Source organism: Dicentrarchus labrax, unplaced genomic scaffold (genome assembly GCF_905237075.1).
Source record: "Dicentrarchus labrax unplaced genomic scaffold, dlabrax2021, whole genome shotgun sequence".
In the NCBI taxonomy this organism is placed as follows: Eukaryota; Metazoa; Chordata; class Actinopteri; family Moronidae; genus Dicentrarchus; species Dicentrarchus labrax.
This window is the reverse complement of record NW_026136706.1, coordinates 6,345,525-6,360,043: the sequence shown is the minus strand read 5'-3', so window position 1 is coordinate 6,360,043 and position 14,519 is coordinate 6,345,525. Positions and strand designations below refer to the sequence as shown.

The 14,519-nt window shown below is 40.9% G+C and overlaps 1 protein-coding gene across 1 annotated transcript in view; it reads right to left on the bottom strand.

Annotated features, from left to right (window-relative positions):
- col5a2a (collagen, type V, alpha 2a) overlaps positions 1 to 14,519 on the bottom strand; it is a 40,193-nt gene that overhangs the window by 2,526 nt on the left and 23,148 nt on the right. Inside the window, 45 exon segments of the mRNA XM_051405082.1 lie at positions 161 to 342; positions 642 to 923; positions 926 to 950; positions 1,214 to 1,321; positions 1,514 to 1,567; positions 1,966 to 2,073; positions 2,234 to 2,287; positions 2,567 to 2,674; positions 2,754 to 2,807; positions 2,895 to 3,002; positions 3,206 to 3,313; positions 3,760 to 3,921; positions 4,816 to 4,869; positions 5,122 to 5,175; positions 5,431 to 5,538; positions 5,647 to 5,700; positions 5,806 to 5,859; positions 6,114 to 6,167; positions 6,416 to 6,469; positions 6,732 to 6,839; positions 7,229 to 7,327; positions 7,414 to 7,458; positions 7,648 to 7,701; positions 7,857 to 7,910; positions 8,000 to 8,053; positions 8,412 to 8,465; positions 8,559 to 8,657; positions 8,751 to 8,804; positions 8,913 to 9,011; positions 9,211 to 9,264; positions 9,846 to 9,953; positions 10,133 to 10,186; positions 10,303 to 10,401; positions 10,497 to 10,541; positions 10,752 to 10,850; positions 11,100 to 11,153; positions 11,370 to 11,414; positions 11,633 to 11,686; positions 12,001 to 12,045; positions 12,177 to 12,230; positions 12,414 to 12,467; positions 12,600 to 12,653; positions 13,242 to 13,295; positions 13,475 to 13,528; positions 13,657 to 13,701. Of these exon segments, the coding sequence (XP_051261042.1) occupies positions 161 to 342; positions 642 to 923; positions 926 to 950; positions 1,214 to 1,321; positions 1,514 to 1,567; positions 1,966 to 2,073; positions 2,234 to 2,287; positions 2,567 to 2,674; positions 2,754 to 2,807; positions 2,895 to 3,002; positions 3,206 to 3,313; positions 3,760 to 3,921; positions 4,816 to 4,869; positions 5,122 to 5,175; positions 5,431 to 5,538; positions 5,647 to 5,700; positions 5,806 to 5,859; positions 6,114 to 6,167; positions 6,416 to 6,469; positions 6,732 to 6,839; positions 7,229 to 7,327; positions 7,414 to 7,458; positions 7,648 to 7,701; positions 7,857 to 7,910; positions 8,000 to 8,053; positions 8,412 to 8,465; positions 8,559 to 8,657; positions 8,751 to 8,804; positions 8,913 to 9,011; positions 9,211 to 9,264; positions 9,846 to 9,953; positions 10,133 to 10,186; positions 10,303 to 10,401; positions 10,497 to 10,541; positions 10,752 to 10,850; positions 11,100 to 11,153; positions 11,370 to 11,414; positions 11,633 to 11,686; positions 12,001 to 12,045; positions 12,177 to 12,230; positions 12,414 to 12,467; positions 12,600 to 12,653; positions 13,242 to 13,295; positions 13,475 to 13,528; positions 13,657 to 13,701 (3,477 nt within the window).

The window sequence follows — 14,519 nt, the reverse complement described above, 5'->3', positions numbered from 1 at the left end:
CCTTTTGAACACACCTTCCTCCCTCATTGTGAAGTCGTCTTAATGTTTCAATCACAGTAACACATTTTTTACAAGATACTTTCCCTATACAGTCTTCACAACTTCACTGTGCTTGCTTCCCTCTCTCCCATCATTAAAAAAATAAAATGTAACTGCTCACATGTGTTCCTCTGTTGATGTCAGCTCCGAACCACACAGGTTTGTTCCTGGAAGAGCTCCACCACACTTTACGAGGTATGCTGGATGGGTTGGCAGAGATGCAGGTCTCTCCGGTGTCCATGTTGCAGTGCACTTTGATGGCATCCTCCACACTGCCCTGGTTTGGATCGACCCAGTACTCCCCTACACAACAAAATGATCAGGACGTGATTGATTTATTCTACAGCTGCTATGGCTGCGATGGTAAAAGTCAGTTATATTGCATGCAATTAACAGCTTAGATAATATGCTAGAGGACAAAGACAGAGCAGAAGAGTGCGATTAAAATTCGTACTCCTTATGTGTGTATTTTAGTTCATGGTAAGTGTAGAATATAGATTTATTGTTAAAAAAATATATAAGTATTTTCCCAACACACATTTTCTGCCCCTTGAAATCCTCCCAAACACTCCTCCCACTCAGAGATTTCTACAGACACTCACCACTCTTCTTCAAGGGGTAGCATCTCTTGAGGTCGTCGCAGGTCCTGGCAGGATGTTTCCTGCTGCCGTCAGGGCTCTTCATGCTGTCGATCTGGCTGCTGAGGGCCTTCAGGGTGGCCTGAACGCCGGGGTCCACGGGCACTATGGTGGAGGAGTTGCTGTTAGGCAGGGCCTCGTCCTCACTGAACTCAGGAGGAGGAGGAGGGCCGGAGTCGTAATCGTGAGTGCCGTCAAAGAAGTCATCCATAACAGACATGGGTGGTCCTGGGGGACCAGGGGGCCTGAGGGTCCAGGCTCTCCTGGAGGGCCCTGTGGATTTAGGAATAGTGGGTATTTTACTTTTATTTTTATGTACAGTTTTATGTATAGTGTTGCTTACTAGTCAAAATTGTGCACAGACAATAATAAAACACAGTCCCTTGCTTCCTATAACGAACATCTGTCAGAAAGATGTTTGACAATGTAATGACTTTTTTAACAGCTGGCTGCACTACTGGCTGTTTTCTACAATCTTTTTTATTAGTTCAACTCGTACACAGTAAAAAGTTCTTCTCTGTATAATGAGACAATACCTCTGGTCCAGCTTCTCCACCGATTCCACGAGTTCCAGGGGGTCCCATCGGTCCTGGCTGCCCAATGTATCCTTCCTTTCCAGAAGGCCCAATAGGTCCAGGAGGCCCCTAAATGACATTCCAGTAAAGAAAGTAAGCCATTAGCCTTAAAATTAAGACTTTTATTCTAAATGAAATGCTGGCATAACACTAAAATAAATATTGTTTTCTTCTTGACAAACAAAAACATATATTATTACAAAAGATGAAATTCAGGAAACCATGCTTTCCTCCTGAAACAAATGGAGCTGTACAATTTACCCTAGGTCCACTTGGTCCAAAGATTCCTGGAGCTCCCTGCTCGCCTGTTGTACCCTAAAAGCAACAGGTAAATATGAATGAGCTTCTTTACATGTGTAATTTACACATTCATTTTAAAGGTTTTTCCAGAAGGCACACATTGAACAGGTGAATCTGCGCTGATGGCTGTGACCTGTTGGATCACAAGCAGGAGACCTTACATGTTGGCAACTGCACTATACAGTAGGATACCATTCCTAAATACAAGAGAATTTGATTTCTGGATTTGTTTCTATTCTATGTTATATAATATATAGTGTATATATAGAAAAGCATTTTTAGAAACAAAAGACCCAGTTTTGAGGAATAATGACACAAACGCACGTTTGCAAGAGAGAAAATGCATGCTCCAAAATGTGGTAGTTCAAAAGTTTGGAGTACTGATCGGATTACTGAGCACCACATTAACTTACTGGAGGTCCAGGAAGACCCTGTAAACCGGTGAAGCCTCGATGTCCCTTCTGACCTCTCTCTCCATGATCACCCAGGTCACCCTTATCTCCTCTTGGTCCTTGGGGTCCCTGAATTAGAAAGATTTAACACATTTCATTATAATATTCATGGAATGGGAAGTTATATCAGCTATAATGTTCACCTGTATCTAACAGAGGTAAAAGAAGAGTTATTTACAAAACAATGCATTTGGGGTATGTTAGTGTACTGTATGACCACAAGACTCACCACTAATCCTCTCTTTCCAGCTGAGCCAGGTGGACCAACAGGTCCTCTTGAGCCCTGAAAATAGGTCAAATCATTAAAAGGCCCTCAGGGAGCAAAGACCTCTGCCAGCACTGAACGACTCTCCAACTCCAACCTTGTTATACCCAAACATATTATTCCTATCATTTAGTATTAACTTAATTCACGTTCCAACAAGCCCTCTGGGTTTTAATCAAATCATATGTTCTCAGTACATGTATCAGTCTGTTATTACAGTCTTGTATCTTGGTGATTGACAGAAAAACACAGAACGGAAATTTCTTGGAGAAACTGAAGTGAAAAAAGTCTACTTACAGCATCTCCTCTCCTTCCAGCATCACCTTGCACACCAACGGGACCTGGAGTGCCAGGATGTCCTTGAGGACCAACCAAACCTTCTGGTCCGGGCTCTCCTCGGTCTCCCTAGAACAGTAACATTGCCAGTCACTTTCATGATGTAAAACAACACACAGGTCTCATTTTCATTCTCTTTGTCTCTTACTCTCTGTCCAAGAAGACCATCCTTGCCTGGTGGGCCATCAGATCCTGCAGGGCCCTGAGGAACAAACAGAAAACATCAAGACAACTGTAGAGATACATTTCAGTGATGTAATTTGAGAACTACGACCAGTTTAGAACTTACATCGGGACCAGGATCACCACGAGGTCCATTAGCACCAGGAGCACCAACTGGACCTGAGGGGCCTTTATCTCCAGTCTGTCCTGCGGATCCCTGTTTTCCTGGTGGACCCTAAAAAACAAGAAAGAAACAGGCAACTCACAATGTAGCACTAACCATTCCATATCCCACACACTAATCAAAATTCCTATACCACAGCTATACACTGTAGAAGCACAGAAATAACACATATGAAATGATTTATGTTCAAACTGAGTCTTATAGATGACATGAAGAAAGACATGCAGTAAAATCAAGACTTAAATGATACAGACCGCAGGTCCTGGAAGGCCTGGCATCCCGCGCTCTCCTCTCTGACCAGGGAGACCCACAATGCCTCTCTGTCCTGTAGTTCCAGCAGGGCCTGGAGGACCATCAGGACCCTAAAGCCGACAACATCACACACAGGACATTTAGATTTTATTGTGAGGGAGATTGTTGTGTATCTCAGCTTGATGTGATATGTATGGTTGGCAATAACAGCACACCGGCCAAAAAAACATTCACCTCATTTCAAATCAGTTTGTGCTTAAGAGGAGTCAATGTGCGCCTTAGTAATGATCAGGCACCTAAATTACAAAAAGTGTGCTGGGAACAATAAAGACAGCAATATAAGTTTAACTGAAGCACTTTCACCTTGTGTCATGATAACGTTCTTGTTTGATATTGTTTTAACACAATAGCTACTGGGAAATATGGTTTGATATTGTTACTGGAACTGACAAATCTCAATTTGACCAATTTCACTGCAACAGATACTGATTGGTTACGATATGGCAGTTCTGAAAGTTTAATTTCATTTTCTTTCATAACAATAACATCAGCTTACCGTTGGACCGTCTTCTCCAGAGTCCCCTTTGTCTCCTGGACTGCCGGGTGGTCCTGCTGGTCCTCGCTCTCCTTGTCTTCCAGGGGAGCCATGGTCTCCACGAAGACCAGGAGGACCCTCTTTCCCAGGGGGTCCAAGGGGTCCAGGTTCTCCAAGTGGACCCTGGCAGATTATAGAGGTGGTCATGAGATTGTATAGCAATAAGGTCTCGGTATATTTCAAATGAACTAGTCTCTGCAACTGCTAGTGTTTAGACCTGTTCCAAATGGCCAAATAGGGTGAGACACCTTTCACACTGCTGCACACCTGGCCAAGTGCTGCACAAAGTAAGTGTTGGATTGTGGGTTTTTGGAAAGTTAAAAATGTGTCAGGCGCAGTCCTTGCCCACTCATAGGGTTTTCAGATGTGATTTGTAGATCCAAAAAGAACGTTTGAACATTTGAAAGATACTGTGGCCCAAGTACAAATATTTGTACATATCACAAACATGCTGATTGATGTTGTCAGTTCACTGACACGAAATTAAAGACAGTTTTGTTCCCAGTATAGACCCTTTGTCATACTTTATGTTCATAAAGTTATTTGGATAGCAGTTGTTCTACCCATGCACTGGTATGGCAGTATATAAAAAATTCATATCATTCAGGAAATTAAAACCTGCAATCCGGTGCATCTGGTATATATACCAGCACTAGTCTCAGTTTAATATGACATACATAAATAAACACGATCAACAGGGAGAAGACTGGCTATTCCTATATAGTTATTCTTAATGCCTGCCACTGGGTCGGAAATCAATGAAATGAGGCGGTGGAAACACTACCACTTTTATCCACAGGGGCTGCCAGAGTCAACAACAAATTAAAGTTCTTTGTTGCTGCTTTAAATTGAATTGAACAATTCAGCAGGTGAAAGTATCGTCTTCATGGTTCCACCAAGGGAATTTCATCACACTCTAATTTTATGTGAGGCATTGGTGATCGTAACAATTTTAAATAAGTTGAAACTTCCTGTTACCCTAACTGTGTTGTCATACAAACTCGGGGGAGTACTTACTGTTGGGCCTGGTGGACCAACTCTTCCTGCAGATCCAGGGAAACCAGTAGGGCCCTGGAAGCAGAAAATTATACATAGTACTCAGGTTCTGCTTTCCAGGTCTTATAACAGTAATATAGCAATATCTACTGTATGAAAACGTGAAATAAGAGAATACAGTTATTGAAGTTATTATTCAAACAAATCTTGTATTAAACTCTGCATAAGATGAATTGAGTCAGGAGTGATATACCTTCCTGTACTACGCCTACTTCATTTCTACGCCATATAATTTCACCTTACCATGTGACTTATAAATTATCTTACTGGTGCACCCTGTGTTCCTCTTCCGCCTTTCAGTCCAGCAACACCAACTGGCCCCTACAAATACAAAACTTTATTAGAAAAGCATTTATCAGGAGCATATTTGCAAGAAATGAAAGCTTTGAAGACATACAGTACACTAATGATCGATGGTTTTGCAGAAATGAAGACACTAAAACTTCCACAAGTGCAGAGACAACTAATTAAACACTGTTTAGCATATTGACTAGCAGACTGCATAAAATGTGTCTGATCAACTACTTTTAAACACATTTCTCAAGAGCATTTTTCATCTTTACGAGTGCAACTCACTGGTGGTCCGTGAGCACCAGCCAAGCCTTGGGGTCCTGGTGATCCAGCATCTCCTTTCTGGCCTGGTTCTCCAACTTCTCCCTTGACTCCGGGTTGGCCATCAGGACCCTGTAAAATGTTGGTAATAATACTTTCACATCACCTCCTGGATGATCAGAGTCATACATAATATTTAGGGAATAAAATACAACAACTCAACAATGAATGGCCACTTACAGGAGGTCCAGCAAATCCAACAGCACCAATTGGGCCAGGGTCACCTCTTGATCCCTGTCATAGGACATACATTGTTATACTGAAGAACATTAATAATGTACACCCATTCTGTATCACCACTATAAACATGACCTAAAGAGACATAAAAGCTCTACTCACTGGCACTCCTCTGGATCCTGGGGGTCCATGTGGTCCTTTGGGTCCAGGTTCTCCCTGCAAAGAGGCCACACGTTTGCTGACAATTTCTACAAACACTCATTGAGCCTGTGCTGTCCCATTAATCCAATATTTATATGTTTTCAAAGGCAATGCAAGATGAAGACTGTACATCACAAGCTGGAAGATGCCAACAGATGCATCCAAGAATATAAGAAGCTGAAGGTTTAACATCCAGGGAACTAATGCTTTCCTAGCACAGCACTTAAGTTGCCTCTTAATGTGTGGTAGAAAGAAAGGAAAGACTCTACCTTCTCACCACTGGGTCCAGCAGGTCCTAGTGGGCCAACGGGACCTGGGGCTCCCTGTTGACAGAAAACAAATCTGGTTCAGGATCTCCGCTCATCACTCACCGCACAGTAACGTGTGCAGTCAAGTCAGTGGACACATTTCTTTGAACAAGCTGCGACAAGTCTCAAATTAACACTAATACATCATACACACATCATACATACATGAGTTTTTTAGTCTTACAAGTTTTATTTTAACTTAGTTGTTTGTCGTCTCTCTGAGACAAAATATGTTTGCAGTGAGTGAAAGATATTTTACTTACTCTTGCACCATCATTTCCAGCTGTACCTTCTGATCCTTTCTCACCAATTGTGCCCTATATAAAAGACATAAAAAAAGGTGTAAGGCTCATTTTATTACTCACGTTAACATGTTCGACATAACGGCATTCAGTTCAAACTCAGACATGGACTTGACTAGCATCTTAAGAACAAGTTCCATTTCCACAGATTACCAGAGAACAAATTGATTAGGATTTTTGCAACTACATAAATGAACCCATTTTCAGTTCACTTGTAGTATCAAACATAAATTATATGTAAGGATTACTAGCATAAAAAAGACCATGATGCACTTACTCTGTCACCTTTAGGCCCAGGAGGGCCAGAGATGCCCCTCTCTCCTGGCATTCCCTGAAGACCTGGAGGTCCTGCGTCACCAAGGGCACCAGGGGGACCGGGGCTACCCTTCAGTGACAAACACCAAGGTTAGCAGGCTTGTTGTTTACACATTTTAAAAATGTACTGCCCATTAACATTTCTATTGCAAACTTGGCCATCAAAACTCTTTTTTGTATGATTCATATTTTGAGTTTTAAGAAACATTCATTTGCTACAAAAGTCGATATGCTGGTGTAACACTGCGATGACAGTGCAGTAGGGACAAGCTTTCTGATATACAATAGTGTGTTTTCCCCTATGACACCAAAAAACCCTCTTTATATATTCAAATATACTTATTATCTCATATTTGTTGGAAGATTATTTCAATGGTTCTAGATTCAATTATATTCTCTTTTAACTATCCCACAAAATAATATTTTGCTCTACATGCAGGTGATGCTTCTGACAAGTACCTTTGGCCCATCTGGACCAGGTGCACCAGGGATACCCTTAGGTCCCTGTAGACCAGTTGAACCCAGCTCTCCTCTCTCCCCAGGAATTCCACGCTCTCCCTGGGGAAGAAAAAGCATCAATTTCAGTCCAAGGTATTCAACTTTACCAGCCTGCTAAATTATTTGTCATAGTTAAATTCACCTACCCTTGGTCCAATTTGTCCCACAGCACCAAGCTCTCCAGGAATACCCTGAAAGAAATTAACAACCGTATTATTTATGCTGAGTCATTATTATCTATGTCTGATCAAGCTGTTAATGTGATAATTCAAATGAGGTACAGACTGAAAGATACAATAAAGATAGTAAGTTGAAAGGAATGTACTTCAAGCAAGGGTAATTTAGACCAAATCAGCAGTTATAGCTTTTGTCACACTCACTAGGTCGCCTGGTTTACCAGGTTCTCCAGGGGGGCCTTGATTTCCAGGCAAACCCTAAAAACACAAGACAGTCAAACATGAACATCAGAGAACCTTTAATAATTCTCAATGCTGCCACATCTTCTCACATGTAATGTATCAAATTCAGTGTTCATTCGCTTTTTTGAAACATTCTCACATCTCACCACCAACCGCAAACAATTACGCACCTGGAATCCATTTACACCTGGAGGTCCCTGCTCTCCTCTGTCTCCTGCGACACCCTTTAAGAGGAGACAGTAATCTCTCAGTCATTTTTGATAGCCATACAAGAAATGCAGTTAATGGAGCCAAAGAGATATCAGACACTTACAGATGGGCCAGGGGGGCCAGCAGGGCCAACTTCTCCATCTTTTCCAGGAGGACCCTGAAGACAAAGTGACAATTATAAAACCTAAGCCGATTATACATCTTAAGGTGTGTGAGCTTTTTAGGTAAATTTGAATTACCTAACAAATGACTTGACTATGGATCATTGTGGAATCAAAGAAAAGGAAGAAGTACAACATATTAAAGCTAATAGAACAGGACATGCTGTTGATCCATGCAGTGTCTTAATTATTCTAATATGTTGTGTATTCTTGCTATGCATACTTTTGACAGATCTGTAAATCACCTACATGTTTTTTTTTCTTTTTCTGAGAGATCTTTCTATGTCCTCCCATCCCATGCTGATGACAAAACAAAGTGTACCACACAATTTTTCATTCATAAACAGTACTCACTCTTTGACCTGCAACCCCTGCAGATCCTTGTTCACCTGTCTTTCCTGGGTCACCCTTTGAGTGTAAAAGAACATGTTTTGAATTAGAAACAGAACAGATAAACACACTGATCTGACTGACTATTAGTGTACAGTGACTCGGCCTTACAATGAAGCCCTTGGGGCCTGACACTCCCATGATTCCTGCTGGCCCTCTGTTTCCAATGGACCCTGCAGGGCCTGGACGACCATCTTCACCTGGGGCACCCTTAACAAAGAAAAAAAAACATTCTTTGACTCAATAATTTCTTATGATTTATCATAACAATAAAGCTAAGTGTGTCTGAACACTAAAACCTACCAGTGGACCTGGCTTGCCCTCTGCTCCCTGAACTCCAGGGGTACCGGTAAGACCCTTTGATAAAGAGGTAACAAATATGAGTAATGAAAATGTAGATATGGACATAAACAAAGTAAATGTAATGTTATAGTATATCAAAACAGCCAAGCTCTTCAGTGTTACCCTTGCACCTGGTAGACCAGGTTCTCCTGTACGCCCTGGGTCTCCTAGAGAACCTTTTGGCCCTGGTGGGCCAGATGTTCCACGATCTCCTTGAGCACCCTTTAGAAAGAGAAATTATGATAACTCTTTCTGTTTGCTGATTTTAAAATGTAAGTGCCAAACAAAACACCCACAACATAAACTCTGGCAATAAGCCACAAATATCAGCTACTATGGTACTATAAACATATCTTGCCCCATTTGTTTGAATAATTACTAGACCAATTTTTAGAAACAATGTGTCTGAAATATACTGTACCTTAGGTCCTGGCAACCCATCAGCACCAGGGAATCCTCTGTTACCAGGAGAGCCCTGAAAAACAGATGAGTTAGAGTTAGATTCAGCATTGTTTTAATTTAATTCTTACAAAAAAGATGGGTAACAATTGTATATAACCAGAAGAATGGAGTAAACAAACCATGAACAAATTGTGCACTGATGCTCCTTTCCTAAAGAGAACATTTTGCATCCTGATGTTTCTACCAAATACAAAAGGAAAAACCACTGTTTATCCATCTGGCTTATTTTTATTATTAATTTTAACAGGGTGGCAGGGGGCAGTCTTTGAGCAATTTAGATTCTCCAGTTCACCTAACATTCAGACCGGAGCACCAGTAAGAAACCACACAACACACAAAGTAACATGCAGAAAGGCCACAGCTGCTTGGGATTTAAACCTACAAACTTCTTATTTTGAGCTAACCATTTACTATTATCTGAGTCAGTATACTAATAAATGGGAGAATTTCCAATTTCACACACTAATTTAGTGATTGTGTCTCTAATTTCTTTTGCCCAAACTTTTCTCCCTCTCATTTACTAAGATGACCCCTGTCAAGTGCAGCTCTGTGAGACTGATGAACATTACAGTAGTAGGCAGAATGCTGACTTACTCTCTCACCAACAGGACCAAGAGGGCCAACAGAGCCAGGGTCTCCACGCTGTCCTCGCTTTCCTTCTTCACCCTGAGGTCCAATCACTCCCTGGGAGCCTTGTGGACCCTAGAGAATTGACACAAGCCAGAAAATGCGATGAAACTATAAATACATTTGTCCAATGAAAAACACATGAATTTTGATTTATTTAAACATGAATGTGTATTTAAGTCAACATACAAGTTCTGTAACTCATAGCACAAAATTACAACCTAGTTTTTTCTACAGATGTAATTGAAGCTTACAGGTTCTCCTTTGGGTCCAGCCTCTCCTTTAAATCCTGGTACTCCCACATCTCCCTGTAACACAAAGCAAAAATGTCTCCTGCATATCAAGGAATTGTCACTGTTATTTAATATTAAAAAGGATTCCAGCAATAAAAAGACAGAATTTTCAAAACTTAAAGCCAGTTTACCAGTTGTCCTTTGATACCAGGCTGACCAGTGCTTCCCTGAGGTCCTGGTGGGCCAGGGGGTCCAAGATGGCCACCTGGACCTTGTGGACCCAGATTACCCTGTGACAAGTCAGAAGAGTCAGTAACCATGTGACCTTTGTGCATCCTTATCATAAACAGTGAATGTGTTGTTTAAATATGGTAACTGTACGTACCACTGGTCCTTTGGTACCAGTGCCACCATCTGTACCCATGGGTCCCTTTGAACATAAAATGTCTCCTGTTAGATCATCAAAGCAGTGCACTGAGGAAAGTGTTGATATGTTAAACATAGTGAAATCCTGCTATCGCGTGAAACAATGCCATTCAACTGTGAGGATACTTTAGATCACAGCAAATCAAAAAGTAGCCTCATTAATAACTTCCACTCATATGCTGTATGTGACGTGTGAGTAAGGTAAGACATTTACCCTGAGGCCAACTGGTCCAGCTCTGCCCAGATGACCGGTCTCTCCTCTCTGTCCCTGTGGGCCCTCTGGACCCCGGACTCCTGTGGGGCCAGGTTGTCCCTGAGGAAGACAGTCGCCCATAACAGTTAATATACAGAAATGTGACAATGATACACTTGCAACAAAGGCAGTTTAGTCTATATACAGCACAGTGGTCACAAACAAACACAGATCATAGTAGTAAGTAATATAATGATATAATGTTAATGGAAAATGATTCCCTTTCTATCAACAAGTCATTCAAAGAGTCAATTAAGATGAGCATACAGCTGAAGGAAGAGTTCTTTTTTGTGAGGTGTTTTACTGTACCTTCATTCCTGGGGTTCCTGGATATCCAGATGGACCACTGAGACCCAAGGGACCCTGTTAAAGCAACAAAAATTACAATTAATAGTAAGAAACACTAGAAACTTCCATTTCACATGAAAAAATACAAACATTTTGTCAGATATACACAGTTTATGCATTCCTTTTCCACTCAATACCACCTTAACATGAGTGCCTACAGTAAACTTTGTGAGTTAGTCATAATGTGTAAAACAAATTCATTAGGATCAAACACTGTGAATGCGGACTTACCATTGGACCAGGTTTTCCAATGTTACCAGGTGAACCACGTTTACCCTAAAACACAAAATCGAGTCACTTTGACTTAGAAATCACAGTTAAACACTGATATCAGGCACTCTCTTTGTAAATGCCTTGTTTTTACAAACACTGAAGAAACAAATTATAGCTATATCAGTGAGATACAGGCACCAATTACTTTTAAAATCTGTGACCGAAAGAAAAACATAATCATGGAAGCAGATGTTTCTGATGCATAGTGATATAATCCTTACTGGTATACCGCTGGGTCCAGAGCGTCCCCTCTCCCCTGGCATCCCAGCTGGACCCTGTTATACACAGGCAGTGATAAATTACAGCTGTCCTCCATTCAATGCAAAGGTTTAGAGTCAGGAAGTTCAGAAGGTTATTTACAGCATACTGGATTTAGCTTTGCCTCATTCAAGATAAGAGCAGACAGCAAAATCAGAATAGTGTGTGTACTGCAGTCCATGTACACTCATAAGCGTAATAAATTGTGTAATCTGTATGGGCTGCTCCAGGAAACGTATTAGTGTCAGACTTACTTAAACAGTCAATACCTTTATGAAGACCTTCAAAAAAGATTTTATGTTTGAAATGAATTTTAAGGAATATAACTTACCATGGGTCCAGGTCCTCCCAGTGGGCCAGGGGGGCCCGTAGAACCCTATAAAATGAAAGAAAATGAATGTTTTACAAGCCTTTAAATCAAACATGTCACCAACTCGAAGTGTTCAACCAATCAAACAAGCAGACTGACAATTTAAAAAGCATGTTTTTATTTTACTTAATTTATACCTTGGATCCAACAGCTCCGGTTTCACCTTTTTGGCCAATTGGTCCACCATGGCCCTGTTAACAAAAACAGAAAAAGAAACTGTTAACAAACACTGTTTGTCATGTATTCTTTAGCAAGCATGTAGAAAAGGAGTAACTTTTGGAGTAAATGTGGTGCAACGGTAAAGGATGTTAAAGGTTATGCCATTGTATAACTCCATAAAGTGTCTATAAGTCCTTCAGAGAGCTTATACTCACTCTGTGACCCTTCAGTCCAGGAGGCCCTGGTGTACCTGGAAATCCTCTGGATCCCTGAAATATGTGACATTGAAAAGAATTGTCAGTTATATGTGTTTACGATGGACTAACAACACGCATCATGAGGTCTTGTCCTGTGTAATCTGATTGATGTGCAGTTAAGTGACAGAGGCATAGAGCACTTACCGGTGATCCAGGGAATCCCATTTCTCCGCTGTTTCCTGCTTTGCCTGCTTCTCCCTGTGTGAGGACATGGCATTTACATATTACAATTTAATCTGGCTGCAAAAAGTCTGACAGTGAAAGTTGAATAAATGCCACCAAGTCACATAGCAGATCTCTTCTCTCAGTCTCTAAAGCCTCTAATCACACACTGTATTGAGGTGCAGAGCGAGTGTGTTCTGGGTTTTGTAGGTTTTTCACTTTTTGTGTTGTTTTTACATATCAAGATGTATGGAAATGTAGATACATATTGCTGGCTTCTCGTAAGAACCAAATGCTTTCATTATGCCATTTCCACAACACTGTCACTGACTCTTTTACTGACTCTGAGACTTTTATTTTGTCTAACGCATCGTAGGAAAAGTGGGTACTGGGTATCTGTCTATCATCAAGCATCTCCAGGATCTTGTACTTCACAATATTATGAATGCTGCCAAGCCTGTGTAGCTGTAGGAAAGACTCATTTATTATACACACTTTTTTCTAACTTTCCTTCTGATTGCAGCCTAACTGTAGCTGAATACACAGGATTAGAGTAAGTGTAACAGAAACGTTAATGCTGGTGGGGTGGCCTTTCACTTTAACTCGGACACAAAACTGACTTACATCTTCACCGGGTTTCCCTGGTGGGCCCTCAGGTCCCCTTTGCCCAGATGGACCCTAAAAAAAAACAATTAGATTGTAAACATCCAGCCACAACCCATCCTTCTGAATCCATTACATAATTCAAATGTGTTAAGGGCCAGTCCAGCTGTGTGTATTTCCAAACCAGACCAACTGCAAGTGTATTGATGATTTGACCATACACACAAAATGGACAGAAGAATGATGTTACCTACCATAGACCCTGGATCGCCAACATCTCCAGGAGGTCCTTGTGGTCCAGCTTGACCCTTGGAGAAGTGAGGATAAAAGGCAAAATAAAGAGGGAGCAAAACAAAATAATAAAATGCTATTGAAGTATTCTCAGTGTCTACTGCACGGTGTCAGTCAGAGCTTGTTGAAGACATTGTGGACTTACAGGTGAGCCGTTTGGCCCAGGAGGTCCTCTTGCGCCAGCCTCTCCCTAAGACAGACATGATGCAAAATCAAATGATGAACATATTTCAGCTTAATCCACATAAAAGCCCAGATGTAATTAAATGTTCTCAATATGGGAACAATACAGGGAAGAACTAAAATGATTTACAGTCTTAATGATTAATTTGGTGGATTCACTTTTAATGAATCCATGTTAAAATGGCTGTCAAAGCACAGACAATAGTCCTATAATTACTGGGTCATTCCCCACCTGACTGATGTCCAAGAACACTAAAATATTCTACTCAAGCAGCAGATGTGTTGCTGAACTTTGACAAGAATACAGGCTTTAAAAGTCTATTTTAGTGAAAGTGAAACTGAATAACAACACAAAGGTTACCAAACAGTTTTCCATGTCCAACTGTTGGGTGTGTAGAAACAATCAAAAAAGTAAAAACCACATTATTAATCTCTTCTCGTCCTTATGTCCATTAGTCTGTCTCATAGTAATGGAATTCGAAGCATTGATGGATTTCAAAAGTCTGCCAAAGTGCTGTGGTTGTGTACTCGCTAATTAAAATGTGTAATATACTTTCTAATTAAAACAAGAGTAAACTTATCTTAATCTAAAGTCAGTAGCTGACAAGCTATAAAACTAGAAACAAGATGGTTTATGTTCCTTCCCGGGCTGAGCAATAAACCAAAAATTATTTTCAGTTTTTAGAAAATGAGCCTTTCAATCATTACAAACTGTGAGGTTTAGGCTCCTGTTTTTCTCACCAGGTTTGTGGTCTCAAGAGTTACAGCAGATATTTCACTGGTGCTCAACATTGTCATACATCCTGATCTTCAGTCTTTTAGAAC